Source organism: Ranitomeya variabilis, chromosome 4 (genome assembly GCF_051348905.1).
Source record: "Ranitomeya variabilis isolate aRanVar5 chromosome 4, aRanVar5.hap1, whole genome shotgun sequence".
NCBI classification, from domain to species: Eukaryota; Metazoa; Chordata; class Amphibia; order Anura; family Dendrobatidae; genus Ranitomeya; species Ranitomeya variabilis.
This window is the reverse complement of record NC_135235.1, coordinates 457,571,321-457,594,543: the sequence shown is the minus strand read 5'-3', so window position 1 is coordinate 457,594,543 and position 23,223 is coordinate 457,571,321. Positions and strand designations below refer to the sequence as shown.

At 43.3% G+C, this 23,223-nt stretch overlaps 1 protein-coding gene across 1 annotated transcript in view; it reads right to left on the bottom strand.

The window, feature by feature from the left end:
* Nucleotides 1-22,775, bottom strand: part of LOC143767913 (uncharacterized) — a 106,416-nt gene extending 83,641 nt beyond the window's left edge. The window contains exons 1-8 of the mRNA XM_077256434.1: nt 22,707-22,775; nt 20,373-20,534; nt 18,037-18,104; nt 8,359-8,401; nt 6,456-6,519; nt 5,390-5,472; nt 4,506-4,533; nt 2,662-2,761 (exon numbers count right to left, since the gene is read on the bottom strand). Of these exons, the coding sequence (XP_077112549.1) occupies nt 2,662-2,761; nt 4,506-4,533; nt 5,390-5,472; nt 6,456-6,519; nt 8,359-8,401; nt 18,037-18,104; nt 20,373-20,534; nt 22,707-22,775 (617 nt within the window). The remainder of the gene's footprint in view (nt 1-2,661; nt 2,762-4,505; nt 4,534-5,389; nt 5,473-6,455; nt 6,520-8,358; nt 8,402-18,036; nt 18,105-20,372; nt 20,535-22,706) is intronic.
* Nucleotides 22,776-23,223: the final 448 nt, after the last annotated feature.

The following is a 23,223-nucleotide window of genomic DNA, read 5'->3' as shown; positions in this document are numbered from 1 at the left end:
TCATGCCACATGTCCAGCTTGGATACCCAATAATTAAAAAGCACAGAAGAATCACGGAGGACGTTTGTACGATCTGCAAGGTACTCCCTCAGCATCTTTCCACACATTGCACTTCTTGTGACAGCACCCCTTGACTCTGTGCCAGCACGATGGAAGGGTCTGAGAAAACTGTCCCAGAACTTTGCCATTGTTCCCCTACCTGAACTGGATTGTACTTCTGTCTCTCTCGCTTGGACTACATGGTTGTACAACAACCTCTAACGTCTCCTGCCAGCATTCTCACATGGGAATTTTCTAAGTAATTCTGCTACAAGGGCCCTCTGGTACTGCAACTTTTTAGCACACCTCTCTGCCTCTGGCAGAAGAGATTGAAAGTTCTCCTTGTAGCCTGGGTCTAGAAGTGTCACCAACCAGAAATGAGTGTCACCAAAAATTTTTATAATGTGAGGGTCACGTGAAATGCAGCGCAACATAAAGTCAGCCATGCGTTCCAGACTGCTAACTGGCAAGTCTTCTGTGTCCTCCTCCTCATCCTCATGCTCCTTTTCCCTGTCCTCAGGCCATTCCCGCTGAACAGACGGTATGACAGATGCTAAACCAAGGGATAGTTACCCAGTCTTAACTCTAACTACCAACGTAAGAATTCTCAGTGTATAGGGCGACACGTGGAAACAGAGTGGTAGAGCATCTGCAGCGCCCCAGAGTCCTGGTCGTTGCAGTATTGTCGCTCTTCCACAAGGGGGAGTGATGGTACGTCTGATGGCACTAAAGGAGTTCACCTGAACAGATATCACAGTCACACACTACACTTCACACTCCGGCCACCAGGGGGAGCAAAAGGTTTTATGTATTAGGCCACTCCTCACACTCTGGTAAAACTGGGAGTCGGATAGGAAGCTAGGGAGAAGCTGACTGGGTCTTGCCCAGGTAACATCTAGTGAGAGAGAGAGTTGCTTGGGAAGACTCAGGGAGGTCCTTGTCAGGGGTGGGATCGTTACGGAGCCGTGCCTGCACCTCATTGCGGCGGCATCCTAAGAAAGGACACAAAGCGAACTATATTGTGGAGAAGTGAGAAATGAGATCACAGCACAAAGGAGATAGAACCAGGAGGAGTCGTGCCCCAAGATCGGCAACATCCTTCCGAGGCGCGTAGCCGGTGGCCGGAACGCCGAGGGAGTAATAGGCTCTACGCATTACTTTGAACTATGGCGGGGCAGTTAACTCTAGGTTGGCTGTCTCACCTTTACACCTAATGAAGACAACGGAGGCAATTGTAGGAGAGGGGCGTCTCTAGGGTCCCTATAAAATAACTCCAGGCCTACCCCGTCATACGGGTGCGTCCTATCCATACCATCTGGGGGACGGAGAGAGAGAACAGAAACAAACAGGACAGTTGTGAGGACTATCCCGTGGTGCTCAGCAGGGAAGAACTACAACACACAGGCGCTAGTAGGAAGGCTACTGATTTCCACCTGCAGAGGGAACTCAGGATGTGTCTTCGGACCGGCCGATCTCAGCCAGCCCTGTTAGCAGTGCTCTGGATTGTGGATGCCGAAGCCTTCAGTAAAAAGGTAAAGAGACTGCATCCCTGTGTCCTCGTCATTTACTGCGACCTACACCATTACCATCTACTCATCAAGGGAAGCCTTGGGGACATACTTCACCTATGGGAAGTTACACCATCTAGCTGCCATTCCATTACCCCAGTGGACCCCTAGCAGCGTCGGTCACCCTGACCGAATACCACAGGTGGTGTCACGAACACTTGACAAACTCTCACCTACACCTTTAATTGGGCGCCCATTAGCAGGGCCACGGACCGGGTTGGGCCACCGTGACACCCCTAGAACCGAGACCGAGGGACCCCGTACCGAGTACCCCGCTGCCCTGCGTTTGGGGGCCGCTTCACATCCGCTCACAAACACCACACTTAAGTGATACTAGCATGTCCAGGTGCCCCACTGGAGGCCTTTTATACACTAGGCTCCACCCCAAACACTCACACCAAGTCAACTGAGATGTCGCCCGTGGGCCAATCCAAAGCTGCCACCTCACCGGTGCAACAACCATCTAACCATGAATGAGCAGACATGCTCAGTAGGGAAATCTCTGGACTAAGACTCTCAAGCATCAGGCTGTACCTGCATATCGCTGGTTACCATAGGCTTAACTGGAAAGCCAGCAGTAACCAAACGAATACCATGAGCCTGAGCAAGATGCTGAGACCGATGTCTGTGCTGGGCAGCACTTTGAGTGGCCAGACCTGAATGGGAGACCACAGCACCAGGCAATATCGGGATATATCCTGTGCAGCGGGAGAATCCCAGCGCCTAACACTGCCCTTCTTAGAAAGTACAGTTGTGTTAAATAGTTATTTATTATGATCTTGGCTAGAGCTCTGTGGTACCCATGAAATAAATTGATCAACAAAATCTCATATTCACAACTAAGGACATGTTCAGGAGCTGGGTGACTTGAGATAATATTTCACAACCATGTGGCACTATTTTGTGTCCCAACTTTTTTATGCAGAGATGACAGGGTTGTATTGCATCTAATAATAGCAAGAAATGCATCAATTAAAGAGGGATCATGCTGGATTTTGACATTCACCAGTATTTATGTTGGGGAGCACTGAAGAAGTAGATTGGCTATGCTCACCTCTTACTTTTGCTACTTGTGTCAATATCCAGGCTTATCTCAGCCAAATGAATGCTTTGCAGGAACTGTCCTTCAGAGGTTTCTGGGGGGCTGCAGTTAGCTGTGGATGGGCAAAGCCCACAAGCTTAATGACTACATCTCTTGCTTTGAGCAGTTTTCTTGGCCTGCACCCTTTAAGCAATTTTCTAAAGTTGCCATTTCTGAATTCTTATGGGCAGCATGGTAGCGCAGTGGATAGCACAGCAGCCTTGCAGCACTGGAGTCCTGGGTTCAAACCCCACCAAGGACAACATCTGCAAAGAGTTTGTATGTTCTCTCCGTGTTTGCGTGGGTTTCCTTCCACATTCAAAAAAAAAAGACAGACTGATAGGGAATTTAGATTGTGAGCCCCATCGGGGACAGTGTTGATAATGTGTGTAGAAACTGTAAAGCGCTGCGGAATATGTTAGCGCTATATAAAAATAAAGATTATTATTATTAAGTAGTGTTGAGCGATACCGCCCATGTGACCACCACGCGACCAATCACAAGCCGTGACGTAATTCTCAGGTCCTAAATTCCTAGAATTAGCAATTTAGGATCTGAGGGATGACGTCATGGCTTCTGATTGGTCGCGTGGCGGTTACATGAGCGGCACGCGACCAATCAGAAGCCGTGACGTCATGGAAGGTACTGAACGCGCTCATTTTAAACAAAGCAGGCTGCCGGTTACCAGCGGTGATGTCCAGGCTGCGTCGGAGAGGTGAGTATATCAATATTTTGTATTTTTTTTCTTTATTTTACACATTAATATGGTCCCGATACCGATTCCCGATACAACAAAAGTATCGGATCTCGGTATCGGAATTCCGATACGGCAAGTATCGGCCGATACCCGATACTTGTGGTATCGGAATGCTCAACACTATTATTAAGCAAAGATTGCTGTTTTAAACATTCATTGAAAATATGTCAATATTCAGATTATGGAAATGCTATGCAATTGGACAAAAAAGAGAGGCCGGTAGAAAGATTTTTTATTAAAGGAAAATTAACGTGTTACAGTACAAGTATAACATTTTGAAAAAAAAAAATTGGCCAAAGCATTTAATGAAAATTTTTTAATTTTACGTATTTGCCAATAAAGTTCACCAACATATTGCATCTGAAGTTAAAGAGTGAATTTTGATTCAATTTTTAAATTGCATATGAAAAAATATTTAGAATTAACGATTTTATTTCTTGAACCACCACTACTTTTCAATGCCTTCTAGTAGGTTGGACCTAATGGTCTCAAATCTGTGGCTGTAATGAGTATTTGATGAATCCTTCTTTTTTTAACATAGCACGGGATTTCAGGCTTTGCAGACGTTCACTGAAATTAAGATTAAGTCCTAAAACAGATAACAAGTGATATGAAGATATTACTTTTTCATATCAATGAATAATTATATAGGTCAGTTCTTATTAATGAAACACTGCACACACAATTGAAAGACTGTGTTACATTTAGAGAAGTACCCATTAGGCAGAGCATGTGTAAGGACATGGGAATGTTGCCCACATTCCCCCTTGAAAAACATGTGAATTGTTATATTGTGTAATGTGAATAGTGATATGCGTTGATGATGTTCGTATGTGTAATGATTTGCATTGTTAGTGATGAAGCTGTATTCTGCCCAGCAACAGGTAGTTGACCTGGAGAGTTAAAGTTAATATTTGGAACTAGCCCAGAATGGGAGGACCTAAGCTGAAGGGAAAGAGACAGCTTCCTGTCAGTTAGTTAGTTAGAAAGGGTCCAGTATGCATAGAAAAAGGACCTAAGGTCCAATATGAACAGTGTTGCATGATGTGAGTGTCCCTACCGAGAAAGAGAAGACAGAGGGCGATATCCTAGCAGAAAAGAGAAAGTGAAGTCACTGAAGGAACAGGGTAATCAATTGAAAACTGGTCCCGGGGCAGGATGCCTAGCAGTATAGTCCAGAGATTATAACTCACAGAGGTAACAGGCCCAATTGGTACTGTAGTATTGGCATCCCTGCATGCTTCCTCCCACTCCCTGCAGGGATGCCAACTTACCACCACTGCCCTGCACTCCATCCTTCTCCTCCTGCTGCTGCTGCCCAGGGCACTGTGCTAAGGGGGCTCAGTCACACCCTCTTAAAGGGATAGTGCATGCCATCCTAAAGTGTTCCCAGCCAATGACTGGGAGACATTTATTATTTAAGGCACCTCCACCTGATGGGAGGTGCCTGAGCAATGTGTAAAGTTACTCTTCTGCACGCTTATTAGTTGTCAGGTCCCAAGAACCCGCAGGTCCATTTTCCTGTACTGTACCTGTCTGCCCGTACTTCCCTTGTGTCCCTGCGTTCCAGCCGTGCCACCAGCACCAATCATGTGGTTCCTGGAATATTATGGACCTTTTTATTTAGTGCTCATCTTTATGGTCTTTACAAAAGGGCTGTGGCTTACAGGGTATTTATGTGAGCCACACTCTATTGGCACAGCCTAAAGACACATCAACAGAGAGCCCTGTGAGCAGTGCCCCCTTGATAAATATCATAAAAATTTGCACAACATTAAAAGGCTCATATCTTGATGTCTTTATGACAGATGTTATAAAAACAAAAAAAAGAATACTGAGGGGATCATAGGAAATTAAATCTTGCAACTTTTAAACCTAATAATATGTCTTCTTTAAAGGTATCTACTACAGCATTTGTCAGTGATGATTGTTAGATTATTTTACCTTATATATTTCAATTTGACCATTAGCCAAATTGATATCTAGTTTCTGCAAGACGTTAGGAATGGGAATTGGTTGAAGTATGCCTGCAATGAAAAGAACATCTACATTTATATGCATATTTCTTGAAGAGTTTTGTAAAAATGTTGTTAAATGTGTCTGTGTTGACTAGTGTTGAGCGATACCGTCCGATACTTGAAAGTATCGGTATCGGAAAGTATCGTCCGATACCGGCAAAGTATCGGATCTAATCCGATACCGATACCCGATACCAATACAAGTCAATGGGACTCATGTATCGGACGGTATTCCTGATGGTTCCCAGGGTCTGAAGGAGAGGAAACTCTCCTTCAGGCCCTGGGAACCATATTAATGTGTAAAATAAAGAATTAAAATAAAAAATATTGCTATACTCACCTCTCCGACGCAGCCTGCACCTTACCGAGGGAACCGGCAGCGTTGTTTGCTTAAAATTCGCGCTTTAACTTCCTTACGCGAAGTCCCGGCTTGTGATTGGTCACGCGCCGCCCATGTGGCCACGACGCAACCAATCACAGCAAGCCGTGACGTAATTTCAGGTCCTTCAGGATTTTAAAATTACGTTCCGGCGTTGTGATTGGTCGCGTCGCGGTCACATGGGCGACGCGACCAATCACAAGCCGTGACGTCACGGGAGGCTGGACATGCGCGCATTTTAAAATCACAAGCCGGGACTTTGCGTAAGGAAGTTAAAGCGCGAATTTTAAGCAAACAACGCTGCCGGTTCCCTCGGTAAGGTGCAGGCTGCGTCGGAGAGGTGAGTATAGCAATATTTTTTATTTTAATTCTTTATTTTACACATTAATGTTGTTTCGATACCGATACCCGATACCACAAAAGTATCGGATCTCGGTATCGGAATTCCGATACCCGCAAGTATCGGCCGATACCCGATACTTGCGGTATCGGAATGCTCAACACTAGTGTTGACATCACCAGAACATATTTGGGGTCATCAACATCTAGTCCAGTAGAAATGCGGGATGTCTGGATAGTGCAGCAGTAATACTAATAAAAAGTAACAACTTACCATTTATGGCGGGGGTGTACAGTGTGGTGATCATAGAATTTATAAACTCATTTAAGTCTTGCACCTGGATTAAACATATAAAGTAACATTGGTGTGGTTAAATATGTGTATTCAACCATATATAATTAAAAAGTACTTTTTGCATTTCATACATCAATCTTCTATATGTTGTATAGGAAATTGTACCATGTTGCTAAAATCATAAAAATCAAAATACCTTTCTTTAACAATACATGCAAAAAATGATAATTCAGGATGACAAAGATACCATATACACCCTTTTCAAGGATAGCAAAATATCACAGGCAAAGCACTTTATATATAAATTGATTTATACAGTGCTGCTCACCATTATTTGCACCCCTTCATTTTTTCATAGACTGCACAGTGGTCGGCGCTCATAGCAAGTGAGTAAATCTGCTACATAGAAGCGATCCGATCATTGCCTCTATGTAGCAGAGCTGATTGGGTTGTTGCAGCTTCTAGTCTCCCATGGAGACTGTTGAAGCATGCCAAAAGTAAAAAGAAAATGTTTTTAAAAATATAAAAAGAATTAAAAAAAATCAAATCACACCCCTTTTGCCCCATTCAAAATAAGACAATAAAAATAAAATCAAGCATACACATATTTGGTAACCTGATCGTTAAATGGCGTAGCAGGAAAAAAGTAAAAACGCCCAAATTACTTTTTTCAAATGCAATAAGGGGCGATTAAAAGATCGTATCTACCCCGAAATGGTATCATTAAAAATGGCAGCTCGGCACGCAAAAAGTAATCCCTCACCCAACCCGAGATCACGAAAAATGGAAACACTACAGGTATTGGAAAATGGCGCAATTTTTCTTAACAAAGTTTTGAATTTTTTTCACCACTTAGATAAAGGACCTAGACATGTTTGGTGTCTATGAACTCATAATGGCCTGGAGAATCATAATGGCAGGTCAGTTTTAGCAGTTAGTGAACCTAATAAAAAAACAAACAAAAAACGTGTGGGATTGCACTTTTTTTTGCAATTTCACCACATTTGGAATATTTTTCCCGTTTTCTAGTACACGACATAGTAAGACTGAAAAAAAGTAGAACTCGTTCTGCAAAAAAGAAGCCCTCACAGGGCCATATTGATGGAAAAATAAAAAAGTTATGGCTCTGGGAAGAAGGGGAGCGAAAAACGAAAAGCAAAACGCTCCGGGGGTTAAGGGTGTCATCATCACTCTCCCCATTGGGGCTCCCAATCTAGATTTGTTATCAATATGTCTTTGGAGCGTTGGAGGAAACTTACACAAATAGGTGGAGAACATACAAACTCCTTGCAGATATTGTCCTTGGTGGGTTTGAACCGCAGTGTCCCAACGCTGCAAAGCAACAGTGCTAACCACTCAGCCACCGTATGTAAAATGTTGTATATGTCTGACTTAGTCTGAAGAACGGAAGTCTATCTACCAATCACTTACCATCAGGAATAAAGGATTAATCTGCATAACTTTTTACCTACCTTTGTATATACTGGGTGGAATTGCAGTGACATTACAAGTATCTTTTTTCACATGCTGACTTCCTCTATAAGTGAACAAAGATCTGTACTCTCCAGGAGGCAGAAGCTGCACTTAAACTGCAAGGCACAGCAGTCAACACTGTTCTAAACCATACAGAAATACAGTTCAAACGCTTTGCCGCCTATATACTGTAAGCAGCCACTTGAGAGAGTCATTAACTTGGTTTCCTCTTATTAAAGTATTATACCTAAAGAGTGGTCCTCTTTGTATTTTTTTCCAATGCATATTGCATATTCTATCAATTTTAGAAATTTAAAAACAAGATTTCAGGGAGCTGGAGGCAAGACAATCAGAATTAAATTGTAGGCAAGCTGTCTCCACATATATTGTAAATGATTTACCATCTTACCTCAAAGTTTCCAACTGTGGATGACTCTAGAGCGAGGAAGGTCCTAAGAAAATAAAATAAATATAATATAATCTTTCACAATGTAGCTGTCATAGTAGACAGGCAAGCATGGTAATCAAATAACTCCAAGAAATCATGGAGGCTACTGGGGTACTAGAGTGAAATAGGTCAACAGGGCCAGATGGTCATTCAGACAAATAATACTGGTACAGTATATAATAATTCATATACAATTCCTTCTTTGTGCCTTGTTTGCAAAAATAAAAATAATTCCGTTATTAATAATTGTTTCAAGAAACAGTACAGGTTTTAGTGATAAGGTTACTCAAGTCAAGCATTTCTTCAGATCAGTCATCACGTTTTAGACCAATTTCAGTATTAAAGAGAATCTGTCAAGTGATTCAAACTGCCCAAACTGCGGTCAGTAGGGTTGAGCGACTTTTATTTTTATAGGATGGGGTCGAGTGAAATCGGCCGATCCTATAAAAAAGTCGGGGTCGGGGTCGGCCGAAACACGAAACCCAATGCAGTGCAATGGGATACTATGGTTCCCAGGGTCTGAAGGAGAGGAAACTCTCCTTCAGGCCCTGGGATCCATATTTAAGTGTAAAATAAAGAATTAAAATAAAAAATATTGATATCACGTGGGCGGCCGCGACCAATCACAAGCCGTGACATCATCGAAAGGTCCTTCACGCGCTCATTCTTAAGAAGGAAGGCTGCCGGAAAGAAGCCGAGGGTGAGTATATTCCTATTAGGTATATGCTCACCCTCGGACGCGCCCTGCTTCTTTCCGGCAGCCTTCCTTCTTAAGAATTAACGCGCGTGAAGGACCTTTCGATGACGTCACGACTTGTGATTGGTCGCGGCGGCCCACGTGACCGCTCAGTGACCAATCACAAGCCGTGACGTAATTCTCATGTCCTAAATTCCTAGAATGAGGAATTTAGGACCTGAGAATTACGTCACGGCTTGTTGTGATTGTTCGCTGAGCGGTCACGTGGGCCGCCGCGACCAATCACAAGCCATGATGTCATCGAAAGGTCTTTCAAGCGCCATTCTTAGGAACGGAAGATGCCGGTTACCAGCGGCGATGTCCAGGCTGCGTCGGAGAGGTGAGTATATCAATATTTTTTATTTTAATTCTTTATTTTACACTTAAATGTGGATTCCGATACCGATTTCCGATATCGCAAACATATCGGAACTCGGTATTGGAATTCCGATACCAGATTCAGAAGATCGCCGACCTCATGGCCGACCCCACACAGGGGTCGGGTCTCATGAAACCCGACTTTGCCAAAAGTCGGCGACTTCTGAAAATGGCCGACCCGTTTCGCTCAACCCTAGCGGTCAGCATGAATTCATCCAGATATATTATTCTCTGAAATGGTCCTGTGGTTATTTTGAAGATCTGGCCAGTCAATCACCTCTAGCAGTTCTGAGAAGATGGGATGGTGCCGGAATAGTTTGGTCTCCAGCTGTGGTCCCAAGTCGGATCTTCTAACCATATATTAACTGAAACCTTGGAGCATTTCAGAGAATATTACACTTGACTGAATTCATGCTGCACATGGTTTGGGCATCATGAATAGCCTTACTGGTAAAACTATCCAGTGTATAGGATTATTTGGGCAAGATGTGATTTTTGGGTTAGCCTCCACAGAAACATCATTCACACAGGGGTGAACCTAGCCTCTATGCTGCCTGAGGCGAACGGCAAAACGGCACCCCCCCCCATAGTAAAATCAGTATAAATAAATCTGGTTTACTCTTTACTTACTTTCAATTTACATTACATTTACTCTTTACATGCATTCAGTAGTTTGAAGTCACATAGAGTGCAGAAATATGTCTACAGTCCTGAACACCCCTTTAATTGCTACGTACTGTAGATCTGTATCCAGATGTACGATAAATATTAATGATTGCAGGGGCCTTCACCATTTGACCCCCACTAATCACAGGCTGCAGTGGTTGTACTATTATGTACAGCAAATGACTGTGAGGTCAGTGATTGGCTGCAGCGGTCATGTAAATAATGCACAGGTCGAAATCACTTTTGGTACCAGAGGGGAACACCGACACGAATGAGAATCACTAAATAATGTAATAGGGGGTTTTCAATTTTATTTTTTAGGACCATCCCTTACGCTTTTGAAAATTTGGCAAATTAAGAGAAAATTAAAGCCCACAACTGTCAGGTGACTGGCACAGGCCCCCCTTCAGAGAAACGTCTAAGGCTATGTGCACACATTGCGGATCCGCCGCTGTGGGTCCGCAGCGGTTTCCCATGCGTTTACAGTACAATGTAAACCTATGGAAAACGGAATCCGCAGTGCACATGCTGCGGAAAAATCGTGCGGAAACGCTGTGATTTACATTCCGCAGCGTGTCAATTCTTTGTGCGGTTTCTGCAGCGGTTTACACCTGCTCCATAATGGGAATCTGCAGGTGTAAAACCACAGGTGAAATCCGCACAAAATACGCAAAAAAAAAAAAAACACAGTAAATCCGTGGTAAAACGCAGTGCGTTTTACCTGCGGATTTCTGAAATCCTCTGCGGAAAAATCCGCAGCCCTCAAAAATACGTGTGCACATAGCCTCACAGTCACCTGACCGCTGCAGTTAATCACAGGTTTTATCTGTTCTGTGACATCCAGATGGTGCAGTCATCACTTCCAGAACCGCTGTCGACCACCAGAGAGGTCTGTGGCTGAATTCCCGGGGGTGACAGGAGGGCAATATCTCTCTGTGTAGGATTTATTTTAAATAAACTAGTATGTATATACTGTATATTTTCCCCAACTCAGACAACCCCTTTAATGCCAGGCAGGATACAATACAAACATAACACATCCTCTTCTATTTACTTTCATGGTCACACAGTCTCCTGCTGCCTGCGGCTCCTGTGCTTACCTGGTGTACACCAAAGAGGGCACACAGCAGGCAGCCAGGGGGGACTGGTACCATTGTCATATTAAGGAAGCAATTTATGACGTGGGATTTACCCTGCTGGCATCACTGATATATTCTAGTGACAGTGACAAGCGCATAATACCAGGGGCATAGGAGACTAGATGGGGGCACGAGAGAACAGAGGGGGGGGGGGGGACGAGAGAACAGAGGTGGGGGGGACGAGAGAATAGATGGGGGCACGAGAGAATTACAGTGACGGTTGCGCACTCTAATTGTGAATATAGGGGAACCTCAGAATATGACTGCTCTGTTATTGAAAATAAATCTATATACAAAAACAAACATTGATTTTACCGCCATATTGTGACAATATGCAACTTTGATGGTCGCAATACTCTGAGTGCCCCTATAACAGTACAATAATGCTGAAGTGCCCACTTTACATTTAATAATGTCCCCCAAGTTCCCCCATGTACTGCTCCATTATACACAGTATGGTGAGCTCAAAGCTTCCATATACACAGTATAAGGCCCCCACAGCTCCCCTATACACCGTATGATGATTCTATAACTCCCCTATACACCGTATGATGTTCTCACTGCTCCCTTTACACAGTATAATGCTGACAGAACTCCACTATGGAAAGTATAATGCCCCCCCCAGAGCTCCCCTATATACAGTGTAATGGGCCAACAGCTCCCATATGCACAATATGCCTTCAAAGTTCCCTATACACAGTATGGTGGGTCCACAGCTCCCATATACACAGTATGATGGGCCCGCAGCTTCCGTCAAACAGTATGATGTCCCTCAGTTCCCCTGTACACAGTATGAGGGGGCCACAGCTTCCTTATACACAGTATGATGTCCCTCACAGTTCTCCTGTACACAGTATGATGTGGCTACAGCTTCCTTATACACAGTATGATGTGGCTACAGCTTCCTTATACACAGTATGATGGGGCCACAGCTTCCTTATACACAGTATGATGGACCCACAGCTCCCTTATACACAGTATGATGGACCCACAGCTCCCTTATACACAGTATGATGGACCCGCAGCTCCCTTATATACAGTATGATGGGCCCGCAGCTCCTCTATACACAGTATGATGGACCCACAGCTCCCTTATACACAGTATGATGGACCTGCAGCTCCCTTATACACAGTATGATGGGCCCGCAGCTCCCTTATACACAGTATGATGGACCCGCAGCTCCCTTATACACAGTATGATGGGCTCGTAGCTCCCTTATACACAGTACGATGGACTCGCAGCTCCCTTATACACAGTATGATGGGCCCGCAGCTCCCCTGTACACAGTATGTTGGGCCCACAGCTCCCTTATACACAGTATGATGGGACCACAGCTTCTTTATACACAGTATGATGGGCCCGCAGCTCCCTTATACACAGTATGATGGGCCCGCAGCTCCCTTATACACAGTATGATGGGCCCGCAGCTCCCTTATACACAGTATGATGGGCCCGCAGCTCCCTTATACACAGTATGATGGGCCCGCAGCTCCCTTATACACAGTATGATGGGCCCGCAGCTCCCTTATACACAGCATGATGGACCCGCAGCTCCCTTATACACAGTACGATGGGCCCGCAGCTCCCTTATACACAGTATGATGGGCCCACAGCTCCCTTATACACAGTATAATGAGCCCGCAGCTCCCTTATACACAGTATGATGAGCCCGCAGCTCCCTTATACACAGTATGATGGGCTTGTAGCTCCCTTATACACAGTATGATGGACTCGCAGCTCCCTTATACACAGTATGATGGGCCCGCAGCTCCCTTATACACAGTATGATGGGCCCACAGTTCCCCTGTACACAGTATGTTGGGCCCACAGCTCCCTTATACACAGTATGATGGGACCACAGCTTCTTTATACACAGTATGATGGGGCCACAGCTTCCTTATACACAGTATGATGGACCCACAGCTCCCTTATACACAGTATGATGGACCCACAGCTCCCTTATACACAGTATGATGGACCCGCAGCTCCCTTATATACAGTATGATGGGCCCGCAGCTCCTCTATACACAGTATGATGGACCCACAGCTCCCTTATACACAGTATGATGGACCTGCAGCTCCCTTATACACAGTATGATGGGCCCGCAGCTCCCTTATACACAGTATGATGGGCCCGCAGCTCCCTTATACACAGTATGATGGACCCGCAGCTCCCTTATACACAGTATGATGGGCTCGTAGCTCCCTTATACACAGTACGATGGACTCGCAGCTCCCTTATACACAGTATGATGGGCCCGCAGCTCCCCTGTACACAGTATGTTGGGCCCACAGCTCCCTTATACACAGTATGATGGGACCACAGCTTCTTTATACACAGTATGATGGGCCCGCAGCTCCCTTATACACAGTATGATGGGCCCGCAGCTCCCTTATACACAGTATGATGGGCCCGCAGCTCCCTTATACACAGTATGATGGGCCCGCAGCTCCCTTATACACAGTATGATGGGCCCGCAGCTCCCTTATACACAGTATGATGGGCCCGCAGCTCCCTTATACACAGTATGATGGACCCGCAGCTCCCTTATACACAGTACGATGGGCCCGCAGCTCCCTTATACACAGTATGATGGGCCCACAGCTCCCTTATACACAGTATAATGAGCCCGCAGCTCCCTTATACTCAGTATGATGAGCCCGCAGCTCCCTTATACACAGTATGATGGGCTCGTAGCTCCCTTATACACAGTATGATGGACTCGCAGCTCCCTTATACACAGTATGATGGGCCCGCAGCTCCCTTATACACAGTATGATGGGCCCACAGTTCCCCTGTACACAGTATGTTGGGCCCACAGCTCCCTTATACACAGTATGATGGGACCACAGCTTCTTTATACACAGTATGATGGGCCCGCAGCTCCCTTATACACAGTGTGATGGGCCCGCAGCTCCCTTATACACAGTATGATGGGCCGGCAGCTCCCTTATACACAGTATGATGGGCCGGCAGCTCCCTTATACACAGTATGATGGGCCCACAGCTCCCTTATACACAGTATGATGGGCCTGCAGCTCCCTTATACACAGTATGATGGGACCACAGCTTCTTTATACACAGTATGATGGGGCCACAGCTCCCTTATACACAGTATGATGGGCCCGCAGCTCCCTTATACACAAGATGATGGGCCCGCAGCTCCCTTATACACAAGATGATGGGCCCGCAGCTCCCTTATACACAAGATGATGGGCCCGCAGCTCCCTTATACACAGTATGATGGGCCCGCAGCTCCCTTATACACAGTATGATGGGCCCGCAACTCCCTTATACACAGTATGTTGGGCCCGCAGCTCCCTTATACACAGTATGATGGGCCCGCAGCTCCCTGTCATGATTTGGCAGTCTGCAGTCACATAAAGTGACTGCAGACATTTATTCCAAACCTTTATCAACTTTATAGTATTAAATTGCTTTTTATTAAATTATTAAAGCACCACTCTAGCAGGGTATTTTTCCACCGCTGGAGCGGTGCTTTAAGCGCAGGTCCCCATTCCCAGTCATTTACTCATCCTCTGGCGTATTCACTATTTTGTGGCACTGCTGCAGTCCCACGGCTCAAACTTGTGAGTGCAGCTTCTGACTGGCCAGAAGTGAGAAGCTATGTCACAAGCGCTCAATGTAAGACTATGAGGCTATGTGCACACGTTGCGGATTCGTATGCGGATTTTTCCCGCACCGTTTTTGCAAAATCCACAGGTAAAATGTGCTGCGTTTTACATGCGTATTTACCGCGGATTTCCTGCTTTTTTGTGAGGATTTTGCCTGCGTTTTTACACCTGCGGATTCCTATACAGGAGCAGGTGTAAAATGCTGCAGAATCCGCACAAAGAATTGACATGCTGCAGAAAATACAACGCAGCGTTTCCGTGTGGTATTTTCAACACCATGTGCACTGCAGATTTGGTTTTCTATAGGTTTACATGGTACAACTCATGGAAAACTGCTACGGATCCGCAGCCAAATCCGCACCGTGTGCACATAGCCTGAGAGTGAGAGAGAGGCCAGAACGAGGCTCCCATAGACTCACACTGATTAGTGACCTCTGCGCTGCTCCATGAAACACTGGAGCCTCGGACAGGTCACAAACTGCAGGAGACGGAGCCGAGCAGAGACTAAAAGAGATGAAAACGCCAGAAGGTGAGTATCAGACAGGGGGCAGCGGACTTGGATTTTCAGCACCGCTCCAGCAGTGAAATTAAAAAAAATGCCAGAGTGGTGCTGTAAATGTGATGCAGCTCTTGGCTACTATATGGGGGCTTCGTATACTAATACTCATAAAAGACCCAGGTGGCACGTATCAAAAGCCCCCTACCATCCCCCCATCTCCAGCCTCCCCAGACAGCAAATATTACCTGTGATGGAGTACATATAATATCATAACAAACATTATAATATTCAGCCCCAATACCCCCATCATCTCACATCCACCCCTCGGTGCCCTGTCCCACTTCACCCACCTTCAGCCCCCACAACACCCCCATGGTCTCACATTTACCCCCCAGTGCCCTGTCTCCCTCCCCCACAATACCCCCATGCTCTCACATCCACCCCCTCAGTACCCTGTCCCCCCTCACCCACAATACCCCAATGGTCTCACATTCACCTCACATTGACATACCTGAATTTAATAAGCCTAAAATGTTCCATCCCCAGCACTTACTAATAAAGTTTGCAGGCAGGACCAGGAAGTGTCTTGGTGAAATGCAACAGGTGGGCACTAGGACCCAGCGTCCCTGAGCCAATCCCAGCGTGCACAGAGTGAAGAACTGCAGCGCCAGCCAGGGAAAAGCTTCATGGTCAGGTCAGACAGGCGAAACCATTCACTGCAGGAGGGAGACTGCACCGGCCACTGTGCTAGCAGGCTGCAGAGTCTCCGTCAGATGGGAGCAGAGCAGACATCATACTGCTCTGCTCCTATGCTGTGTTCTGTATGTCACAGAAGTGGCCCTGGCTCCTGGTGGGCCCCTTTAAGTGACAGGGCCCGGGGCGATGGCCCCCTCTGCCCCCTCCAGTCGCTACGCTACTGTGTAGCATGCAAGCAGCCACAGTCCCCGCCCACAGGCTGTGTTTAGTTCGTTCAATCACAAGTAGCTCGTCTTCCTGGCTGGGGCTGCTCACCCCTTCCCCATCCCGTCCCTCAGTACTTAACTTATAACCGGACAAGTTTGTGTGAGGAGGCAGCACCACGCCCGGCATCCCTGCCGCCTCCTGCTGGTGACACAGCCTCATGCTTATGGCTAGTACCCGGCACATCTGATCTGACTGCAGGGGGCGGCGCTGCCGCCCCGTTTTGAGGGACTGGATGCCGCTAGAGGCGAAGTGCTCAACTCACCTCATTATAGCGGCGCCCCTGCATTCACAGCTATTATTGAAATGCTGAATTAATTTAGTATAGTTTCTTTTTATAAGATTAAAAACACCAAATTTTAGCTCTTTAGAAATCAATTCAATAAGAATCAGTCAGATGGGAGAATCTACTGCTGAAAAGGAACCTGTCATGTAAAAAAAAATGCTATTAACCTGCAGATTTGGGTTGATCTGCAGGTTAATTTCATTCTGAATCTGCCCAGTGACTGCACTGTGGGCCCCGCTGTTGGGAGGAATTGCATTCCTCGCGGCAGCATCGGGCTTTCAACAATAGAGGTGCTTCATTCACTGATCAGTGCATAGTGAGCCGTGGCTGTAACCACACCATGGCACTGACTGACAGTCGACTCAGTATTCGATCTGGCTTTTAGTCAGTGCCGTGTCATTCTTACAGCTGCTGCTCATTATGTACTGACCAATGACTGAAGCCGCATTGGCCAGACCTCTATGACTGAAAGCCCAAGGCTGTCATGAGGAATAAAGTTAATTTCCCCCGACAGCGGGGCTCACAGTGTGGTCACCGAGCAGGTTCAAAGTGCTGTTAACCTGCAGATTAACCCCTTATCTGCAGTTTAGTGTTTTTTTACACAACCAGTTCCCTTTAAGCATCTGTTTAACTTTTGCTCCAGAACTCAATTTAAGGAGATGATAATAGATGTGGTAAACCTCTGATTTCTTGGTTAACAATATATCAACATAAAAATAAGATGTTGTTTTATATTATATGATGTCAGAACACTAGTAAGCTTAAAATTAATACATTGGATGAAAAAACTTCTGAGATTGACACAGAAGCTGAAATCAGTTTGTTAAACATATAGTATGTATAGTATGTATCATAAAGGCTCATGTATAGATCCATAATTGGCGTCCATAGTATGCTATGGCTACATCAAATGCAATATTAATTAGGTACAATGGGAGTACCTTGGGAATGAGGTTGAGACCTTTTTATTTAAAAAAAATGGATCAAAATGAACTGGATTTATAATGCAACAAATGTCTGGATTAATTTAAATTAAATTAATTTAATTTAAATTTACAAAAATTAAAAGTTCTCTCATGATTAAAATTACAAAATGTAAACATGTTAGGCACAACTGATTCATTTAGACTGATCCACTGTCTTCTGGACTCACTTTGTTTTATTTTAATTTCTCTGTTTTAATACCATTTTTATTGGACATCACATTATTTTGTGATTGTGGATATACTGAACTCGAATTTCAGCAAAAGAAATGTAATCAATAATGCTTTTGTATGTGAAATCTAAAATACATACGGTGAATTTTAAACATTCAGACATGTTTTGGTCTTTTCTTACTTGTCAAGGGAAATCATAAAGGTTAGTGTTTTTTTATCGGCTGTAAACTGGAGTTTAAAGTTCATATGCTGCAAAAGGAAATGAAAACATACTAGTTAGCTTCAAGAATATTTTTTATTTTTTCATTCATTTGCCACATTTATTGGAGTGACACAGTTGCACATTCTTAAGCAAGAATCATACAGTACCTGCAGTTTTTTATGCTGTTTTTAACTTTTTTTTTGAGCCAAGAATAGAAATGGGTAAAAGACATGGAGAAATGACCATGGTCTTCTTTGGACACCCATACAATGTTTTTTACTATGATTGAATGAACATATTGAATAAAGAAGGGACGCTGTCCCAAAAAGCTGAGAGATGTGAATAATACTTTATTGATTGTGCTGATTAATATGCCTGGGAATACCTGAAGACGTACTGTAGAATTTAAAGGAAACCTGTTACCTCCAAAATCGTATATGAGCTAAGCCCACCGTCATCAGGGGCTTATCTACAGCATTCTGTAATGCTGTAGATAAGCCCCCGATGTCACCATCTACACACCCGGATGCCCTGGGGATACACTTCACCTGTGGGAAGGTATACCCTCTAGCTCCCATAACATCACCCCAGCAGACTCCTTAAAGCAGCATCGGTCACCCTGAACGAATACCACAGGTGGTGTCAAGAACACAAACTTTATCCCTTTAAAGACCTTTCCCTTTTACACGGACGTCCCAGGGCCACGGACCAGGTCAGCCACCGTGACATCCCCCTGTGAACCGAAGGACCCGGTACCAAGTACCCCACGGCCCCATGGAGGCGATCCACATATACAGTTTGAGGCTGTTAAGTTTGGATCAGGAGACCTGTGGCTGGTTCTTAAATCTCGGTCCATACTCACACCCCGACACACAGATGTGTGAATGCAGTATTAGGGCGCCTTTAGACTATTATCGTTAACCAGAAATTCTAGGAACACTCCCGATAATTGGTCAGTGTAAACAGGCTGCCAAGCACCTGATGAACAAGCAAAACACTCGATAGTGAGGTGAAATGATTTTTAAGCATGCTACTAAACTGGATGTGCACTGCCAAGAACAGTAGAATTTATGTACAAAGAACAATCTACTAACTACAGTGTTGTGTGCATCAGAAGCTCAGTTGGCCTGTCTCAACAGGCTATTAAAAGCCACCACCAGTCTAAAATAGTCCTAAGTCTGGGGAATTGGTGGTAAGGCCGCTTTGTCTCTGGCCGGGCGGCAGCATAGTACAGTTCTAACTTGCCCTTACTGTTTTGGGTAACTGAGCACTTACCCTTCTTAACATTATATCTAATAGAGCAAGTAGGTAGGTGAAGAACCCCTGTTTTCCTAGTCAGATTTATATAAAATCTCAGGCACATAGTCATATATGGCTCCATTTTGCATGGAGCTATAAAAGGTCTGTCATTAGGGTATTTACTATTTTTATATATAAATTTTTATTGAAAATTTGCAGTAACAACAATGTAAAAGAACAATCTATTGGCATCAATCATGGCATATAGACATTACAATTGTTACAGTCACGGTTAAACATAAGTCAAAGTTTTAAACTGAGAATGCCATCTTTCAAAAGTAGTGAAGGAAATGTTAGCCATGTTATATAACCTATATGAAATAGCCAAGAAAATTATCAATAATACAAAAATGAACAAGAAAACAAAAAGAGGAGAGAAGGTGGTAAGGTAGGGAGAAAAAGGAGGGGTGAGCCTCTACTAAGTCGCCTAACACGTCCAAATCGGCGGTCTAGCCTGCCTCCCCTCTAAATAGTAAAGCACCCAATCCCAATCATGTCAAGAACAAGCCTCTGGTAAGTCAAGTGGACCTAGATTATTCTTGTTTTTCCATAAGGTACCATCTAGTGGAGGAGAAGGGAGATATCATCTTCCGCCTTTCATCAGCATTACAAAGTTTTCCAATAAACTGACTCCATTTTTCGAGAAATTTTCCTGCCTGTGCCTTCTTATTTGTAAGTGTGTCCCCTTGCTCAACTGCCATGTAATGATGTAATTGGGCTATCAAATCTGACAACTGTGGGGTAGATGAATCGAGCCAATGCTTGAAAATTAGCTTTTTAGCCAAGATCAGTATAGTGTGTATTAGTATTTGGGGGCCCGCTCTCCGTAATCCTCACCTCTCCAATTCTCCCAATAATGTAAGATCGCCATTTGTAGAGAAAGCAATGCCACATTCAGGTATTTACTTTTTCTCCATATAGCACCGATTTCATATAAAGGGTTTTTATGGACTTCAATACTTCTTCTTTAATAATCTGCTGGCTAAATTAAAATGCTTAAATTGCTCAATTCTTACCAAATTCACTTCAAATAATGTCTGGGAGTCTGAGTCTGGGGAAGACGCAATGACTTCCATAGTTGAATAAAGATGGAGAATCGCTTTCTTGCTGGTTGCTGTAACTAAAGCCGATTTATTCACAAATATATTTATTTTGTAATCTTGCAATCCTGAGGGAAACTGGAAGAAAAAGTATATATTATTATAAAACCAAACTAGTGAAACAAGTGACTGATTAAAGGGGTTGTCCAATCCAATATGATAAGTCTGTGTGACTGCAGATTTATGAATCCCCCTAGCGCATGCAGTCTGTGCTGCAGAGATTCGCCGTGACCGTGATTCGTTTCTGAGCCGTGACCGGTGGGTATGGGTATGTATGCGTTATGTGGCCTTGCTCCATACACTTGCATACAACAAGGCTGAACCTAGTCTAGTGATGCAACAGTCCACCGGTCACAGCTCAGAAACCGACGAATCTCTGCAGCACAGAGTGCGTGCACTACAGGGGATTCATAAGTCAGACTTATCATTTTGGACCGGACAACTCCTTTAATTGTAGAAGTAGGTGAGCTTAGAGGTGTTATCAAGCTTGAATGGTCCTAAGTGACCAACATTGATTTAAGCTTTTGATTATTTTTGATGTATTTTATTTTTTTGAACCTTTTTTATTTTTACTTTATCTTTTTTGTCCTCTTGGGGAACTTGAACTTGTGATAATTTGATTGATTATATTACATACTGTAATACTACACTGTATAATATATCCTACTATATACTGCAATATGTAATGAAATCTTTGATATCCAATGTGACTGATCTTCACAGGAAGACCAAAATGGAAGTTATAAGGGTTTTTAGCAGGCCCCCGACTGTCATGGTAACCCATCTGCTAATATCATATTATGAGGGCCAATGGGAGCCATTGGCGTTTAAATGCAGTTTTCTGTAAGTGACAGCTAAATTCAAGTAGTTAAACTATATATACTATAAGTAAACAGGACACAGTCTGAAACGCACGACAGGATGTGCGCCGCATCGGAACCTCCCTCCTGTCCTTGAATCAGGTAACACGTATTTATGTTCGCATTATTCTGCTATGCCATAGTTCTCTTTCTACTATATCTACTCCACTCCCCTCTTAGTAGGGTGAAATAAATAACATAGGCTGCTTTATTATTCCATGGTGTTACGGTATTCTTCAGCTATACTAGAGCCGTTTACATATATATATAATGGTGTGCTATAGTGGTCTTTGGCTGTATTAATATCCTTGCCCTATTATATCTGGTTCACTTTCCCCTTTTAGTAGGGTTAGACATTTTAACATACATTGTTGTATGATTTCATTAAGTTACAGTATGTCTTGACTGTATTAGCACCAATTGCCCACTTCAATATATATAGCAAACCTTTTTCCATCAGTGTGGATTATTATTTTCTTTGTGTCATTTTAACTCACTTGCATTGTTCACTGCACTACGGTTTGTCACAAATTCTGTTTTTATCTCAGGCTTGATATGTTTTATTTCATTATTTTACTAATTGGGTACACACTTGCGGAGCACTTTTAACCCTTCATTTTGTGCATTTACCTTCTTTCACGTATATATTAGTTTTATGGGATTTTGAAATTATTATATATACACATGGCTTGATACATTATTTTTTGGGCATTTTGCAATATACAGTCATCTATATTCCATCCACTGTACTTTTATATATATATATATATATATATATATATATATATATATATATATATATATATATATATATATATATATATATATATATATATATATTTTTTTTTTTTTTAAATTTTTTTTTTTTTTTTTTTTTTTTTTTTCAGCACACCACACTTTATTATATATGAACTTTTGAAAAAAATAAATATATGGCACATATTGAAATTTAATATATGTTATGTGTTACCTTTAGGTTGTTTTTTAACATTGTTTTTATTCTTGATATATTATAATTTTCTTATTTGTACTGTATGTGGTACTAATTCTTACCACTTTGTTAAATAAAGGTATTTTGTTTATAAATATTTTCTCGTCCCATATTATTCTGATCACAGGTTAGGTTCTTTTTTCTACTTGGTTTTCAATTTCTCCGAATGGTCAACTATTGATCTATTCAGCAGATACATACCACTCATCATATACATTAATAGATGCATTGAACTAGATAATTGGGTATATATTACGGCTGTGTCCAGTTTTTCTCTATTATTTATAAGTAAACAGTGACAGGAAGTCCTCTAGGTAACAAACTTTTTTACTAGATAACATACTTTGGTTAGCGAACTGTGATGATTAAGCTGATCAAAAAGTGTCCCCCTTCCCTGACCTTCAGTGAGAAACTGTGATTTGCAGAAGATGCAGTATAATTGGAGCGCTTGTATGTCCTCTGAGACATGTCTGGTAGTGGCTTATCTCCAGTATACAAAACTATCATCAGTCTGGTATAGGACATGCAAGGTCTATATTTTCCCAAACAATAAATTCACCATGGCTTTCATACACAATAGACTATTGACGGAACCAGTCAATATCTGCAGATTCGGACGACATTAGTCTAATGTGTAAGGGGTACAGGGGTATTTCCATCTCCAAGACCCTAATCCAATCTGTAGAAGGTGTAATAATAATATTAGCAAATACCTACAATCAGAAATGTAGTATAGTTCTTCTGATTCGCTATGTCACTTACCCCATTGCAGTAGCTTAGTTATCCATGGTTACGATTATTAACAGCTAACTAACTAACTGTCACTATATGAGTGGTCGTAACCATGGATATCTAAGCTACTGCAATGTCCTGCAAAATGGATAAGCAACATAGCAAATCAGAAGAACAATATTAC